This window comes from Callospermophilus lateralis, chromosome 15 (assembly GCF_048772815.1).
Source record: "Callospermophilus lateralis isolate mCalLat2 chromosome 15, mCalLat2.hap1, whole genome shotgun sequence".
Lineage (NCBI taxonomy): Eukaryota > Metazoa > Chordata > Mammalia > Rodentia > Sciuridae > Callospermophilus > Callospermophilus lateralis.
In genome coordinates this window covers 26,557,756-26,576,022 of record NC_135319.1, presented here as the reverse complement: position 1 = coordinate 26,576,022, position 18,267 = coordinate 26,557,756, and the positions used below count along the sequence as shown (strand labels likewise).

General features: G+C 36.1%; 1 protein-coding gene across 2 annotated transcripts; it reads right to left on the bottom strand.

Moving 5' to 3' along the window:
• Window positions 1-2,671: 2,671 nt before the first annotated feature.
• Window positions 2,672-17,734, bottom strand: Lipf (lipase F, gastric type). Of its 2 annotated transcripts, none has more exons than XM_076834466.1 (9): window positions 17,630-17,734; window positions 17,330-17,447; window positions 16,303-16,501; window positions 14,613-14,722; window positions 11,142-11,278; window positions 8,382-8,528; window positions 6,037-6,108; window positions 4,942-5,013; window positions 2,672-2,908 (listed from the first exon to the last, which is right to left on the bottom strand). In XM_076834466.1, exons 1-9 carry the CDS (start codon window positions 17,732-17,734, stop codon window positions 2,672-2,674), a joined length of 1,197 nt encoding a protein of 398 aa, XP_076690581.1. The 2 variants fall into 2 exon arrangements, with proteins under 2 accessions (XP_076690581.1, XP_076690582.1); XM_076834467.1 differs by having other exon boundaries at window positions 16,303-16,402.
• Between the last annotated feature and the right edge of the window lie 533 nt (window positions 17,735-18,267).

Sequence of the window (18,267 nt, the reverse complement as noted above, 5' to 3'; positions counted from 1 at the left end):
AACACAACCTGGCCTGTGAGGTAATTTTTAAAAATCTTAATCTCATCGAGGCTTAATTTAGCAGAGTGGCTCTAGACTGTGAAGGAGAGGCAATTTTGGCCCCAAGTTGATATTTGTCAGTGTCAGGAGACATATTTGATATTCACATCTTCAGCCTGTGTGAATACTACTGGCATCTAGCAGGTCGAGGCCAGAGCTGCTCCAACCATCCTACAATATCCCAGGACAGCCATGTAAAAATAAAACATTACCTGGCCTCAAATTTCAATAGTGTTGAGGTTAAGCAGCCACAAATTCCAAGAAGCATGAAGGGGAGTGGACTATGACTAGTCCTACCATTGGAATAAGCAAAATCCCAATGATCTAAAACTCCAACATGAAAGATACAGTTTCTTTAACAACAATAAAACATTTGGGAGGTGGTAGCAGGAAGAAAATGAGAACAGGAAAAGGGACCTATAGACCTAAGGAGAGAAAAACACACCAATTAATGAAAGTTATAGACCTTATCTAATTCCCAGTTTGAATAGTTTGACGTTTATAAGGCAATTGGATTTTTGAGCATTGAATGGATATTTACTATTAAGGAAGTTTTGGATGTTATAATGGTGGTGTTAAGTCAAGAAAGAGACTGTATCTTTTGGAAGTCCATCCTGAAATACTCATGGGTAAACTATGTGATGCCTGAGATTTGTTTCTAATTGATGTGGGAAGCGGGAAGTGGCTAGAGGTACAGGTGAAACAAGATTTGCTCTGTATTGATAATAGTTGAAGCTGAGTGACAAGTACAAAGGGGCTCATTAAACTATTCTACATTGTATATATTTAATTTTTTTCCACACTGGAGTGGAAAGGCAGTGCATGAAGTTGACTTCAAATCTTATTCCCTGGTGACTAGGAGAACTTCGTTTGTTTGATATTTATTGGCTCAGGAAAGTCAGAGGGATGTATTTTAGTTTGAAATTATTGCATTTTATATAAGAGATTATCCAAGGAACAATTCAAGGGGGCAAGTGGAAATAAACTCTTGAATTCCAGTTCAGAAAAATCTTGTTAAAATGAAGTCAAATTCAGTGGATCTAGGGGAAGAACTTGATTCTGCATTTGTAGGAAATGCCGATGCTGCTTTCTAAACCAAAGTCTGAATTGCAAGGCTGCAGATAACAATTCTTACAAATAAAAAGCTTAGATTTCAGCTCAAGCAGAAGGAAATGGATCTGATTAGATTCTAACTGTGGTAGATGGGTTCAACCCTCTGAATACCAGCCATGCTGACAGTTCAGATTAACAAATGAGAGATCTTAGCAGGGCTTCTGTGAAAGTAAATAGGATGGCATTCACTTGTGTTCAGAGACCAACACCAAAACTGACCGTATTTGTTGAATACAGACTAAAAGAAGAGCAGTTAGCTAGAAAAGCTTAGCAGACTTATTTGCTTGTTCTCTTCTGGAGAAGGTAGAATAGATAAAACTTCAGAGTCCTTAAATGGTTACACTACCATGAACACTCGTCACCAGCCAGTCACTGAGATCCTCGTGTCAGTTGAGTGGAGGCTGCCAACACTGTTCATTGAAATATTCAAATAAAGGCCCCTAAAGAATTTTCTCTGAGGAATATCTGGTTTCTACTTTAAAAAGGATAGAATTTAAAGCAAATAAGAAAGCTTTAGGCTTGCTGGCAAAGATAGAGGGACATAGCTGAATGTAAGCTATTCTTTATCTCAGTTACATTTTACTCAGTAAATGCTAACATAGCATGATAAATGGGAACCAAAAAGCTTAGTTACATAAAATATGAGGTCATGATTTGGGGTGTGTTAATAAAATATCTTAGGTAAAAGCTGTGCTTTCTGGAAATTTTGAAAGTTTGGAGTCTTCTCTTTTTTTTTTTTTGAATCAACTAATAGCAGTTGCATATTCTGGTTTGTATATCAGTGGGAATGTGGGAATGTTACTGGATTCTTTAGTTGGCAGGACAGTGATGGTCATTGCAAAAAATAGTTTGGTTAGTTGGTGCCTGTTGGCTGAGATCCAAGGAAATGAGGGAAGAATAATAGCAATGATAGAGTATACTGTTTATGTCTTAACTTCCTGAATCAGGGGTGCCTATTGCTTCCCAACCTACCCTTCTCCTTCTCTCCCTGGGAGGTGAAAGTGAACTGACCTCAGTTCAGTTTACATCCCAGTGGGCTTTCTCCTTGGGTTAAACATGCAAAAGAGAAAGTGGTATGCCCACTGTGCACACGGGGAGAGACAGCTTCACTGACAATAGCCATTGTCAATGGCAATTGAAAGTAATTTACTTGGTATCAAACAGATGTAAGAAGAGTCAATATTCAACCCCAGAACTGTCTTTTGACAGCATTCATGTTTCATGACGCCTAACTGAAGTGTAGGAGAGAAACCAAATGAGAAGAACGAAAGAGAAATTTCACATCCCCAAGAATGTGTTCTCTCAGGTGTTCCAACATAAATTTCCAAGTGAAAAAAAATTGAGTTTCTTTAAATTTGAGAACAGAACTAAAAATACCAAATGTGAAGTTTATGGATGCAATTTATTTCTAAAGTCAAAATTACAGAAAGAAGCACTGGGTTTTATACATTGCAGAAAACTGTTCATGAGAAAGAAAAGCATTTTGGAAAAAGAAGTGAAAAACTTCTAAAATCCACAGCTATTCTTTATCTTCTGACATCATAGAAACCATTTCATTGTAAACCTCTTGGGGAGCATTAATTGCCCAGATAAAGTCCAAGTGGTTGTAAGGAAGAATCTCCTTGTGGTAAATGAGATTGGAGAGTTTGGGAAGCAAAATGTTGACATCGTGGGGGTCAGCCAAAATGTCATTGCCACCATTCCACACTGCAATCGGCACACTCATGGCTGTCACATTGTAGTAGGGAGGTGTGCGCTGAAAAAAGATGAGAGAAAGAACCAGGGTTTAAGTGGCCATGCTATAGACCCAATGAGCATTCTTTGAGTAGATTGAGTAACATAACTGACTTGGTCACTTTCATCCACAAAGCAAAGCAGAAACAACATAGTTTGGATTGGTGCTTCTCAAATTAATGGGTGTGTGAATTACCTGGAAGATCTTGTTAAAATGAAGGTGAAGTCAGTAGATTTGGAGGAAGAGCTTAGGATTCTGCTTTTGTAGATGATTTTGATGCTGCTGGTCCTAACCATGATTTGAATTGCAAGATTTTGGTAATAATTCTTACAAATTAAAAATGCCAGATTTTAGCTCAAGCTGAACAAAATTGATATGATTAGATTTTAACTCTGGTGGATTGTTACTATACTCTGAAGTATGGTCTCAATGTGTCCTGAGGCTTTTACTTTGGCTTTGAAATGACTCCACAGTGCAACTGATGAATAGGTCAGTTCATTCAGTTTTGAAGCTGAATCTGTTGGGCACTTACTTGATTTTACTAAATATTGCTTTAAGCTCTGAAACAAAGTATCATCAGTGTCATTTCCTATTTTTAGAAAATCACCATTAACACAAAAAAATTTTCAGGAGATTCATAAAATGGGAAGAAGTACAAGAGAATCACCTCCAATTTGTCCAAAACCTAGAAATAATTTTATTAGATTTTTGATAATATACTTTCAACAATATTAATCTAATATACAAAACTTACTCTATTCTCACTTATAAAATAGCCAACTTGTCATAGCAATATGTTCATTGTGTGTAATTTGTTCTTGCATTTTAATCCTTTTTATTTTATTCCCCTGTATATTAGAGAAAAATATGGAGAATATCTATAATTTAAATTCATTTTCTTTTATTCATACCCCATTGTTCAAAGAGTTTCTTAAATGCTACCTCTGGCTCTTAAATTAGCATCACTGCTTCAGTTAGTTCAAGACCAACCTGAACTGTTATTGACTTGGTTGGAAGGAGGACAAACTTGTGGATTGGATATTCCGGGTCTCACTTGGCCCCCTAAGATGAGGTCCAGTATTAGGGCCCAGTAGAAAGATGAACTCAAAGCAAACTGTACTTTAGAGGTTTGAGAAGGTTATGGTTGGGGAAAAAGTTTTTTCAACAAAAGTTTGATCTGAGGATGGTATGAAAATCTCTTTAAAGATATCAATGAAAAATAAAGTGGGGGATCTTCTTTACACATAAGATGGTGTTATAGAAACATATGTCCCTTCTAAATTTGAGTCATGGAAAGAGATGAAAAACAGTAGAGTTGCTCAGTTACTTACTATCTAGGAGGAAAATTTGAGGATGGAGACAGAGGAAGAAGAGAATTTTACAAAATCATGAAGGGTGCTTCCCTTGTTCAAAATTAGTCAGTGACAGTCTATCATGAGCTAAGGGACTATAGATATTATGCCAATAAATGTTGTCAATAACTTCCTAAATCTGGGTAGAGTGATGCAGAGGTTATTACAAAAATGTGTACTGACTACAGTTAAGATGAGTTCCCAAGTCTGGGTCCTTTGTATTACAGTAAGTGTGAAAACTGTTCAATATGTCTGTTTGTGGCTTGCTGAAAACTATTCCTTGCCTTGACTGTAAGTGTGCCATTTTTTTCTTCTGTATGGGAATGTGTTCCTGTGAAATAACTCCTCTGGCTGTCCACAAAGGGGAGGATATTGTTTGAGAAACATAAAGATTCCAGCTCTATCCCATGTATAATTGGAATTGTTAATTTGCTATATAGGTTAGTTGTACTTTAGAAAGTGGGCTGGAGACTGGGTTACAGAGCAGGCCACTGTAATGACAACAGGTGGTGCTGCATTCTAGACAGTGTCACATGTCCAGTGTGCTGCTCTGAGGGAAGTCTGAGCACAGCCACTGAAGCAGGAGTGCAGAGCGGTGTGGGAGAATAGGAGACTTAGGCATCAACACTTCCCTTAAGAAATAGATGCTCAAATATCATAATTTTGTGTATATGTGAATAATCTCGACTTTAAGTTACTTACCTGATTATAGTGTTTCATGTTCTGAAATGGGCTTCCCCAGTCAAAAGCTTGAAATTTTCCAGACCTAGCAGCCTAATATAGAAAAATTGAAAATGCACACAAAAAAATCTCATTGCATGAAAAATTAAATTCAAACATTTCCAAGTAATTTATTTTCAGTTTAAACAACTATTAAAATATTTTTATTCCAAATAAAATTGTTAAACATGTAGGATAGGGTCTATATGCAAGTTTAAATGCAGTTTTGCTTGAAATAATTTTTCTTTCAAGCACACTCACAAAAATCATTCTTTTTTTTTTTTTTTTGCTACTCAAACATCTGTTTTATAAAGTTCCATTTCATGTTTTCTGAGGAATAGCCATACTGCTTTCCAGAGAGGTTGCACCAATTTGTAGTCCCACCAGCAATGTATGCATGAATCTTTCCCCCAACGTCCTCACCAAAAGTTATTGTTACTTGTTTTCTTGATAATTGCCATTCTGAATAGAGTGAGATGGAATCTCAGAGTAGTTTTATTTTGCATTTCTCTAATTGCTAGAGATGTTGAACATTTTTTCATATATTTGTCAATCATTAGTATTTTTCTTCTATGAAGTGCCTGTTCAGTTCCTTTGCTTACTTATTGATTGGGTTATTTGTTTTTTTGGTGTTAAGTATTTTAGTTCTTTGCACAAAACTCAACTCAAAGTAGATCAAGAACATAGGCATTAGACCAGAGTCCTTGTGCCTACTAGAAGAAAATATAGGCCCAACTCTCTGTCATGTTGGCTTTAGAACCAAATTCTTCAACAAAACTCCTAAAGAACAAGAAATAAAATCAAGAATAAATAAATAGGATATATTCAGACTAAAAAAGCTTCTTCTCAGCAAAGAAAAAAGAAAAGAACATGCAGAAAGAGCCTACAGGATGGGAGAAAATCTTTGCCACGTGCATCTCAGAGCATTAATTTCCAAAATATAAAAAAAAAACACTCAACATTAAAAAAAAATGACCAAAATTATAATTGAGCAGAATGTTTTAAGGTTTTGCTTTAGGTAAAGTGCAAAGGTTCAGACCAACAAAATAAGTTTTAACATAATTGGAGTAATGATACCTGGGCCCAGTGGAGGACGTCTTGAACAGAAGTTCCTGCTGGATTATGTGCTAGATAGACATCGAAGCGACTCTAGAAACCAAACACACACACATATATGCATGTATACTTAGACACATAGTTTCTGAAAAATAGCTAAGACCTGTTTCTGATTGAGGTCAAGTGTTTTAGGGTAGCTTTTACTGGAAGGGAATAACCAATATCGTTGCATGTGATATTGGACTCAAAGAAGTTCAGAGAAATTTACATTCTCTAAAGTGTGGAGCCAAAGACTTCAATCTATATCTCTGAATCTGAATTCTCAGCTTTTTATTGCTGTCGGCCCAGGGCCAGAGTGCAGTAAATTAAATCTAAACAGATAGGCACTTTGCTTTGCTGAACTTTAACATATATGAAATAGTAACTAAATATATAGATATATTATATATGTATGTACACATACATACACACACATACATATATATGCATGTATTTATATATAATGGTAATTATATATACATTTATACATATACATTCATATATAGATATATATTCATATATACATACACCACACATAATATATATACATATATATAACACATAATAGTATATTCCTCTTGTTACTATTACTACTGTGCATAGACACCTATCTTTCTCAAAATTGTTAGTTTAATTTGTACCTTTGAACATAAACAAATTTGTATAATGTGTGAAAGGGGGAGTGTAATTAGTCCCTCTGAAGATCTTTTCCTGTTACATAAGGCAGTTTAGCATTCTGCTCCCTAGGAAGTTTCTTCTGGATAAAGTAAGGCCATGTAAATGCAAAGGTATAATTGGAGATATATATATATATATATCTCCAATATGAAAATATATATATATATATACATATATATGTGTGTGTGTGTATATATATATATTCACTTATGCTATTTTATGAAGACCCTAAATCACCTTGCTCAGACCTCCATCAGAAAACTTAAGTCCCCTTCTTGGATTGCATAGGTCAGTTCAGAGTGGGCCTTAAACCTTGACTGTGGACAAAGTCAAATAAATTGACAACATTCACAGGAGATTCAAGAATCTCCACCTACTCATCATGTAGAAAATGAAATCTAAACTTCTTTGTTCCCTAAATATCTAGTTTACTATTATTTTTTTCATAAAATTCTTATTGATGGAATACAGTAATTTATACTGTCCTTTCTTAGTATGATATGGAGAGACTGCTCTGTTCTATTCCACATGCTGAATGATGAATGACAAGCCCCCAAATCATCAAGAACTCATTTCTATTTATCATTTATCATCCTAAGTAGGGAACAAAGAAAATACATGCATATACATACATGTATAATATGTGTGTGTGTGTGTGTGTGTGTGTACACACACACATATACATTTTTTAAATAAAAATATATTTTAAATATCCACAGATCCACAGTGATGGTCACTAGCCTCAAGAAAGAGAACTGAATCTTTGAACTCCATGAAATCAAGAGCTATATCTATCTTTTTCACCCCTGTTCTCCCAATGACTACAAGACACTGTAGAATTATACCTTTCTATCAATAAATTTGTTTATGTTCAAAGGTACAAATTAAGCTAACAATTTTGAGAAAGGTGTCTATGTACAGTAGTAATAGTAACAAGAGGAATATACTATTATGTTATATGCTTTGTACTATGTTTTATATTCTTTACATATATTAGCTGACTCAAGATTCATAGTAATACATTTTGTAAATGAGGAAACCAAAGCTAGTTCAAGGGTAGGATGTGAATTCAGGATCACATAAATCCATATATTTAACTACATTATTATATTGCATTTTCTCAAGTCTTAAAATTGCAACTCAATGCAACATTCTTAAATGCAGATCTCGCTCTGCAAATCAAGAATATGGGCAAGATGTTACATAAATTTTTTTTCAGAAGTATTATTTATAAAATGTATGGGATGACTAGCAGCTTCAAAAATATTCATAAGAACACTTGTTCAATGCGTAGACATTTTTTTTTCTGCAAAGGAGCCTGTCCAAATGGATGGTTCAGTTTCTTCTACCACATAACTTAAATGCTACCCCAATTACTTAGGTGAGCAAAAATGAATCATGAATTTTTGTTTTTGTATTTTTTGCATGGCATGTATTTACTTTAGGGGCAATCAGGGTGATGGAAAAGAGTAGGAAATGACAAAACTGTAATAGAGCCATGACTTGCAGTTTCTGACAGGTTTACCAGGAGATCAGGGAAACAATTCTGATTATTCCTAGTTCTTATATAATTCCATTTTATGTGATGATGAAAAATAATCAAAGGCATTTTTCAAAATATTCAGAATAGAAGCCATAGGCATACACACCGTGTTCAAGTTCTTACTGTCAAATCCACACATGATAAACAATGCATTGCTACAAAGGAGATCCATTAGCTCTCGGGAGCACACTTCAGTACCAAGAAATCCATAAAAGAAGTTGTGTGGGAGGAATATTCTGTTACCAAATATGATCTGAAAAATAAAAGCATCATTAGAGCAATGCAGAATTCAGGCTGCAAAATGACTCATTACCTAGTTAGGATTATACAAGTGGGATTAGGTTGATGATATTTTCTTACTTCTATAGGTTGTTTTGGAATATCCAATACTTTCTCTCATTTAATTTCCATGACCAGGTTGTAAAATGGACAGGATTGATATTCACACTGGGTGTCTATTGGTATACTGAGAACTGTACTGGCTGCTCAGAGGAAGCAGAAGATGTGAGTTACAATCTAGCTGGGGTATTAAGAGTTATGGAAAAAAATCATGAAACAACAATGGCAGACTGTTGTAATTATGTGACAAGTTGTGCAATTTTAATAATAAGTCATGGTCAAAATCATGGAATTTGCAGGGAAATGGATGGCATTAGAGCAGATTATGCTAAGTGAAGCTAGCCAATCCTTAAAAAACAAATGCCAAATGTCTTCTTTGGTTTAAGGAGAGCAACTAAGAACTGAGCAGGGAGGAAGAGCATGAGGAAAAGATTAACATTAAACTGAGATGAGTGGTGGGAGGGAAAGGGAGAGAGAAGGGAAATTGCATGGAAACGGAAGGAAACCCTCAACGTTATACGAAATCACATGTAAGAGGTTGTGAGGGGAAAGGGCGGGGAAACAAGGGAGAGAACTGAACAACAACAGATGAGGTAGAGAGGGAAGATGGGAGGGGAGGGGAGGGGGATAGTAAGGGATAGGAAAGACAGCAGAATACAACAGTCACTAATATGGCATTATGTAAAAATTGTGAATGTGTAACTGATGTGATTCTGCAATTTGTATTTGGGGTAAAAATGGAAGTTCATAACTCACTTGAATCAAATGTATGAAAGATGATATGTCATGAGTTTTGCAATGTTTTGAACAACCAATTAAAAAAGAAAAAAAAAAGAATAAGTCATGGAAAGAACACGAGGGGAAATGGTGACTCTGAGCCATATTTTTAGCAAAACCTTTGGAGATCTGTCCTAATTATTTTGAGGAAGGCAAACTTTTTGTTTTCTTCCTTTTATACATGAGGAAACATGAAGTTAATACATAGCAGCTTGGGCTAATTTGAACTAATTATACCTAGAATCCTTACCTAATTCTCTGACTTAAGGTCTTAATGCCTTTTCTTTCTAAGTCACTTTGCACTGCTATAAAAAAGAATCTGAGGGCAGAAGGAAATAAACTCTGGGTTAATGAAGCAGTAAACACAATTAGGGTCATCACTACATTTTAGAGTTTGAATGAAAGATTGATTAATGGATTTTGACCATAGGTAAAGTCTCTTTGGCTTTAGACACACATATTAATACAGAGTGAAAAGAAATTAATAGTTATATAGACCAATGGATAATGAAACTGTGGTGTATATATACATAATGGAACATTACTTAGCATTAAAAGAGAATAAAATTATGGCATTTGCAGGTAAATGGATGGAGTTGGAGAATATCATGCTCAGCGAAGTAAGCCAATACCAAAAAAACAAAGTCTGAATGTTTTCTCTGATAAATGGATATTGATCCATAATGGGGATTGGGGGGCATGGGAAGAATGGAGGAACTTTGGGCAAAGAGGAGGTGGAGAGGGGAGAGCATGGGGGCAGGAAACATGGTAGAATGAGATAGGACATCATCACCCTAGGTACATGTATGACTGCACATATGGGGCGACACTACATTATGTAAAGAGAAATGAAAAGTTGTGCTCCATTTGTGTACAATGAATCAAAATGCATTCTGCTATCATATATACCTAATTAGAATAAGTAAATAAATAAATATTATAAAAGAAATTGACAGTACAAAACCACAGAAGGACATAACATTATTACATTTCATAGCCTAAAACTAAATGATCCTAAAGGAAATGTGTGTGTGTGTGTGTGTGTGTGTGTGTGTGTGTGTTGGCTTCAATGGTGGGAGAAGTAGGGTATCAAGCACTAGAAAAAGGAAAAAGATTATTAATTGTGTACAGCGTGTGCCTATTCAATAAGGCATTTAATTTTGTGGTTTATTGACATCCATACTATTGCCCTATGAAATCTCCATTTGGAATTGAAGGAGCTTGTAAGAAAGGAGCTCTTAAGAAAGCCAAGACTGTTTGATTAAGGGTCTCAGTACATTTTCTTGACTCAACCATTGATTTCTTTCCCCTCTTTCTCCTTTTCCTCTTTTCTTTGCTTTTTTTTTTTTTTTTTTTCGTCTTCCAGGTAACAAGGACCTGATGGGTTAAGCTTCTGATTAGACTATTTTTCTTCAATTTTATGCCCCATTCCTTTCTACAGGATTGGAACTGCAGCCTTCACACAGCTATGTAGAGTGCTTGATAAATGAACAATCTATGAGAAAGCCAAAACATTTATAGGCTTGGGATAATCAGGCTAATCCAGAACAAAGAAATCAATGGGGGGTCTCACAGGCTGGAGAGGGGATCCAGCCATGACAAGTGCTAAGCAAGGAACAATGTAAACATGTACAGCTCCATTCTGGGATATGAACACATTTGTCCTGCAGGTGTGCTGCTCCTTCCATCACTTCGAAGCCCATGGGTAATTGGCCACCTCAAGGTCAATTAACTAAAGAGAATCACTTACCTTGAAGAGGGGTGATGGAATAAGTGAAAGTTTTGTTAAAAGGCTTGTTGCATACTTCACAGTGGCAACTGGAGCTAATGCATAAAAGGTTTTGATTCTTCTAGCCAGTGTGGGATTGGTAGAAAAGGCAATAAAACCTGAAATAGAACAAGGAACATGTGAAGAAAGGGTGTGTGTGATGTTTTGTTTTTACAAGTGTGGCATTATCTTGCTCATAGTAAAGGTGGCATCTGAAACAAGCTGAGAAATTGGCACTTCTGCTTGCTCAGATATTAACGAGCATGGTAATAGCAATTTAAAGTCTGCTAGTGGAAATAAAAGGATGGAAACATTCAAAATTCAAATAACTTAAAAGAGTAGTAGGTTGGGGTTTGGGGGATATCAGGAGAAGCAGCCCATTTACCTCAATATGTTCTAAGGAAACTGCTGTATTGCATCTTAATGCAATAATTTTATAACCCCAGATCATCAAGAAAGGGTTAAACTGTGTTCAATATGTGCCGGTAAAAGAGAGGAGTGTGTCATAGGACTGTAGTTTTCCATCCAGAAATGGATGTATGTACAGTTTTAGAAATTTAAAGGTATAAATTTTAGTAACCTAGAAAATGTCCTGCTTTTTAATAAAGGGTTTTGAGTGGAATTGAATATATTCCACTGGTGCTGTGCTATCTAGACTGAGGCAGTTCCTTAATCCTAGCTACAGAGAAAACTGTGACCAACAGTCCCATATGTGAGTTTCCTTTGCTATTGCTTATGTTGAGGAGATCAGCTTCACTAAAGGTAACAGGCCCCCTTCCTGGGGACATCCTGCGTCTGACAACTGGTCAAGAAGTGGTTAAAAAGGCCAGGTCCCCTGGCCCCACTGGGGAAGACTCTTAAATAACTATTTTGCAGCCCAGCCTCTCTTTCTGACCATCCTTGATTTTTGCCCTTTACCCTAAAAGTGTTTCTAAGAAACTTGCTGAAGGAAGTTTCTAAGAAACTTACCCTCATCTTCTTGGGAACCGGACCTAGTATACAAGAACAAACACATTGGGAAGCTCTACATCACTGACTTTCTCCTCTAAAATTTGAGGTCAATTCTTTAGCTGCTGGAGGAGAACTTTTTACAAGCTTCTACCACCAATTTCATCCATTTCTCTGCCTATGAGTCCATGGGAATTGTGGAGGAAGAAAGGTTATTAGGTGAGAGTGAAGAGCAGCATAAAAATGTGCCACGATTTCTCCCAGATGACCTCCTTTTCCCCCTCCGACTTCCACACTATTTTTCCTTTATACCTTCTCTCATACTCTCTTGAACTCACTTCATTATACTTTTACTCTAACCACTCCACCAGAACTGCTCTTTCAAAAGTCTCATAATTTCTAGGCTGCTATATCCAATGGTTCATTCTTGGGCTTTATTTTCACTTGACTTATCAATAGTCTTTTCCACAGTTGACCACATTCTCCTTAAAACACTTTCTTCCCTTGGCTACCAGAATAATAGATACTTTTGTTTCCCTTATATTATTGTCATATTATCACTATATCTTAATTTCTTTGTTTCTTACTCATCTTCTAAATTATGGAGTAGTCCAGGGCTTATCCTAGGACCTCTCCTCTTTCCTGCCTAAACTTACGGTATTACATTCTGCGGCACATCCCGATGACACCTGTTTTGTATTTTTAGCCCAGTCTTCTCCCATAAATTCCAGATCTGTTATATAATTGACTGCTTGACACCTCTACTTGAATCTCCAATGAGCACCTAAGGGTGTTTCAAAACTGAGCTCCTGCTCCTCCTACATCAGCTCTCTTCATAGCTTTCCCCATCTAGGTTAGTGGCATCAACATCATTCCATGTGCTCAGGCACAAAGTCCACCATCATGCTGACTCCTTATTTATTTATTTATTATTTCTTACATACATCACAATGTGAATTTGGTGTCAACATACCTTATATACAAACACAGATTTGATAAATTGTGGCAGAAAGGTGTATTAAGAATTGCAATGCAATCATAATGTCTATTCTATTCTGCTGCCCTTCTTATCCCCGCTTCCCCTCCTCTCCCCTCCCATCATTTCTCTCTGATTGCTGTATGTATGTAGGTAACTCTATGATCAGTGTGATTCTGCAATCTGTACAATCAGAAAAATGAGAAATTATACCCCAATTGTTTCAAATGTATGAATGGCCAAGATCATTGTAATGTCATGTGTAACTAATAAAAAATAAAAAATAAATAAAGTTGTGTGAAAGATTGAAGCCATATTCGATCTAATGAAAAAAATAAAATTAATCTTCAAATATCAAAAAAAAAGAATTGCAATGCAAAAGAATTATGAATGTAATGCACTCCTTTTTTTTTCTTTTTTTACTCTTATGCCTGATATCCAATATATCAGCAAATCCTGTGGACTCCATCTCCAAAATGTATCTAAAAGATATATCTAGAATCTGGCCACATGTATTTACTTCCACAGCTACCCTCACCTCCAGTCACCAGCATAAATTATTATAAGTCAGCATAACCTCCAGCATGAATTATTTTAGGAGTCCTCTAAGTGGTTCTCTGTTCCTTCTTATGTTCCCCTTCAGCCACCACAGGGATCTTATTACAGGTCATGTAGCTCCTCTATTCAAAATTTGTCCATGGTTTTCTTTTTCACTCAGCACGAAAACTGATATCCTGTTCATCTTGAAGAGATTGCCCTCCCCAAACTCTGTAATCTTGTGTCACTCTCCCCATCTCTCTGTCTCTCTCAGGCTGATTCATCCACAGGAGGAACTGCGTCACTCCTATTCCTTGAACATACTGAGTGTGCTCAAGTTTCAGATTCTGTACACCCTCTGCTCTGTCTTCCTGGAACATCAGCCAGCCAGGTATGCACATGAATTGCTCACTGACCTCCTCCATGTGTTTACCCAGAGAATTTTTTTTTGTGCATGTGTTTGCTTTCAAAAATTGCTCTGAAACCCTCTGACACTCCCTAATATCCTTCCCCAATTAATTTTTCCCATAGCATTATTATTGCTTAGTACATTGTGTATTTTACATTCTAATCTTTGTTATTTTCTCTGCCTCCTTCTACTAGAGTATAGAGGATGTGAAGGCAGAGATTTAATCTATTTAATTTATTGTTGTGTTCTTTGACATGCCTTAGGCCAATCCATTTTCCATAAATATGATTGAAGGAACAAAATAGATTCAGCCTAGAGGCTGAAAGATGCTGACGTGAGAGATTGCCTGAGCTGATACTTGAGCCACCCTATTGAACCTATTGGTAACAACTAATTGTTAGCTTGTACAATTTACCCCCTTAGATTTATTTTTACCCATCTATTGTCCCTGTATCATTAAGTTGTCATAGTACTGATTTTTATAGTGAATGGAAAGCAGTAAATGTGATTATGCTGCCATAACCACAGAGAAAGGGTCTATGGTATCAGAACTAAATTATTGGGTCCCAGTGCCTTTACTTACCAATGGTGGTGCCCTGAGAATGACCAACATAGTGTATCTTCTCCTGCCCAGTTTTCTTTACAATGAAGTCAATTGTGGCTGGAAGGTCATATTTAGCCATTTCGTCAAAACTGCAAGAAAAAAAAATAGACAAATAAATCTGAATATATTTTCTTGTTAGAGTTTTTAAAATTCAAGCATGTTCTTAGATAAGGTTCTATTTCTGTTAGAGAAATAGAAAAACTAGATTCTCTAAATATTGCAACTTAAAAACCCTTAGCAAGGGCCAGGTGCCCTTTGGGGTAGTTTCTTATAAACAACTTATACCTTTTCTAAAGTACAACACTATTGCTACAATTTAATTCAAACAAGAGAGTAACTGTAGGTGGGAATTATTTCCATCCCTGAAATAGAATGTTAGGGCTGGGGATGTGGCTCAAGTGGTAGCGCGCTCGCCTGGCATGCGTGCGGCCCAGGTTCGATCCTCAGCACCACATACAGACAAAGATGTTGTGTCCGCCAAATACTAAAAAATAAATATTAAAATCCTCTCTCTCTCTCCCAAACTCTCACTCTTTCTTTTAAAAAAAAGAAATAGAATGTTAGATTTAATAAGCATCTGTATGCTGTGTTCCAGTGCCATTTAGTATGAATCTTATCCCTCTCTATTTTATTCTTCACAACTCAGCCAGAATGACACTTTGAAAATAAAAACTCCCAGTTTAAAACTTTTCAGTGACTTCTCATTGCATTTAGAATGAGTACCAGCACCTTCACCATCATCTACATAGCCCTGCCTGAGCTGAGGCTTATCAGCATCTCTAGTCTTCTCTTACATCACTTGCCCTCTTCCTCATTCCACCGGGGACACAAGTGTTTTCCTTTAGCTCCTAGAACTCCTAGAGCACTTTTGTTCCCCTAGCATCATCAGCCAAATTATCTTGTTCTCTTTCTCCCTCAGTAATTTCCAGGAATAAGGTACAAGAAGGTTAGTGATAGGAAACCTTTGAAAATCTCTCCATGTTGACTGAATTCTGTTCTTTATGATGATGCAAGTTGAATCCCCAAACAGGTTCTAATGTCCCCTGAATCCATATGGATATTCTCTTTGAAATTTGCCAGGGGCAGTGAATTCCCTTGCTTCAGCAATATTGTTTATTACACTTGGAAAAGCATATTCAGGAATCCCTACATAGTGAGTAACTGAGATCACAGAAAGTTTGAACAAAAAGCTATTTTTGAAATGAGGTGTATGGAAGCATTTAAGAAAGGATATGAGTAAAAATGTCTTCCTTTCCTTCTTACTTAGAGCATAATTTGTTAAGATGGGACTGAATTGGAAAGAAAGATGTCTATACTTTTAAATTCCAATGATTGTTTTTTACCACAGATGTCTTTATGATTTGGTTTATTTATTAACAGTACAACATTTTCATGCATTCTGAAATTTCACAATGTTTGATTCAGTTTAGATCCAATTATTCAAGCCCATATGAGTGAGAACGAAGGGAGATTACCTTTCTAAAGCCCAAATATTATTCTTTAAAAAAATTTTTTTTAGTTGTTGATAGACCTTTATTTATTTGTATGCAGTGCTGAGAATCGAACCCAGTGCCTCACACATGCCAGGCAAGTGCGCTACTGCTGAGCCACAGCCCAAGCCCCCAATGATTATTCTTAATAGCTCATTTTTATTGTCCATTTTCTTTACCTGAAAGCCCAGAATTCAACTGAGTCTGGTGAATAGTACAAATTTCTCCTGGACCAGGTATTTCCTCTGCTGTTGCCCAACCACACATCATAACCAGCGTCTGCCAGAATGAAGGCCAGGCTGTTGTTGGGCAGGTTTGCAATCCAGTTTGTGGCTGATGCAAGCAAACCATGCTGCAGAAACACCACAGGTCTGTGGCCTAAAGAAGACAATTATTTTAAAACATTATAAACTTACTTTTTTTTCTAAGATAAATGTGTGACTGGAATTAAATGCGTTTGTTTGAGTTGAATATATTTGAATATGTTATCTTAATCATCTTTACTCAGGTGGTTGGTTTCTCAGATGCCAAAGCTTATCAAATGTTTACTTAAAATATGTGTATCCCATGGCACACCAACTGGACTTCAAGAAAGCTATTAATTATATTTGCAAGAAATTCAGCACTAGGTTGATTTAGGTGGACTATAAATAGTAAAGTTATGGGGGGTAGTCTTTTAAATTTTTATATTATTTTTATACTACATAATTTTCCTACAGTGAAAAAAAGATAAAATTTTAATAGTACCAGCAAATATGGCCTGTATTTGGAAAATAGGTTTCAAATGACCTCCACATCATCTCCTCTACAACACACCCTGGATAACTTTTTTGATCCTATAGGACTGAGGTCAGTTATTATCTCTGAGAGCAACTTTCCTTAGACATCTTCATCAAGACTTTTAGTTTAATAGCCTGTGCACAGTCGTAGCTTTGGACTTAACACATTTCATTATAATCATTTGTTTATTTATCCATCTCATTGACTAAATGGTGATCTCCTTGAGAATCGAAAAATATGGATGAATTTTTGTTGTATTTCCAAAATGAGCAAGATTTATGAAATCCTTAGAAAGAAATGAAAGGAGAAACAGATGGAAGGAATGTGGGGGGAAGGATGGAGGAAGGGGAAAAGGAGAGGCAAGAAGGGAGGAGGGAAGAGGAAAAGGGAAAGATGGGAAAGGGAAGGAAGGGAAGAAGGTTATACCTTTGTTCTCTGAATTTTTCTTTCCATGAGGAATTCTGAAGATCCCAAGGATATAGCCGTCTTCAGTTACAACTTCATATTCTTCACTTGGGTATCCCCAATAGGAAATCATTTGATTCTGATGAGGAAGACCAAAAGGGTTAAGTTTTAGTTGGCTTTGGAAATACATCTAATGACTAGATAATGTTAATTATTTTCACTGGTAACTTAAAAATTTAAACCCACTGTGATTCTAAATCATATTAATATCTCTTAATTTCTATAGATAGCCATCCCACTACCCGCCTCTGGGTAACTTACAATATTCATGTGGGCTTCAGGGCTCTCAGATGCTACTTTTCCTAAGAAACCATGCGTAGTTCCAAATGCAGATATCAAACTTGCCACTGCTAAAAGCGACCACATTTTGAACTGTCCAGAAACAAAAGAATGGCCTGTGCTATGGTTATCCCATTATACTTTCATAATACTCATATTTTGTGACAATATTACCAATATAAAAAGTAGAGAAATGTTTGAGGTTGATTATATTCTCTTGGGCAATAAACTGGGACATGTGGATGTCAGTACAGTCATCTTAATGTTTAAAATGTTTTCACCCTGATTTCATTTGTTTAAGAACACTTCTCATTTAAATTTCAAGTCTTCTTGAAGGAAGTTTAGAGGGCAAAAACAAAACCTCCAACTGTTCATATTCTTATTATGCCATATGTTTTTTTGCCGACCGATTTGAGAACTCAGTGTGGGAGTGAGAGTTGTATAGGCATGTGATGTCCTTATATTTAACCTCAATATAATATGCACGCAAACTTACCATGACATTATTAAAAAGTATTCTTTATAATAGTGACTACATAACAATTTATTGACTTAATGTTATTATATGGATTTAAAAGCTGCCATCACCTCAAAATGCCACCCATAAACAGAATAATGTG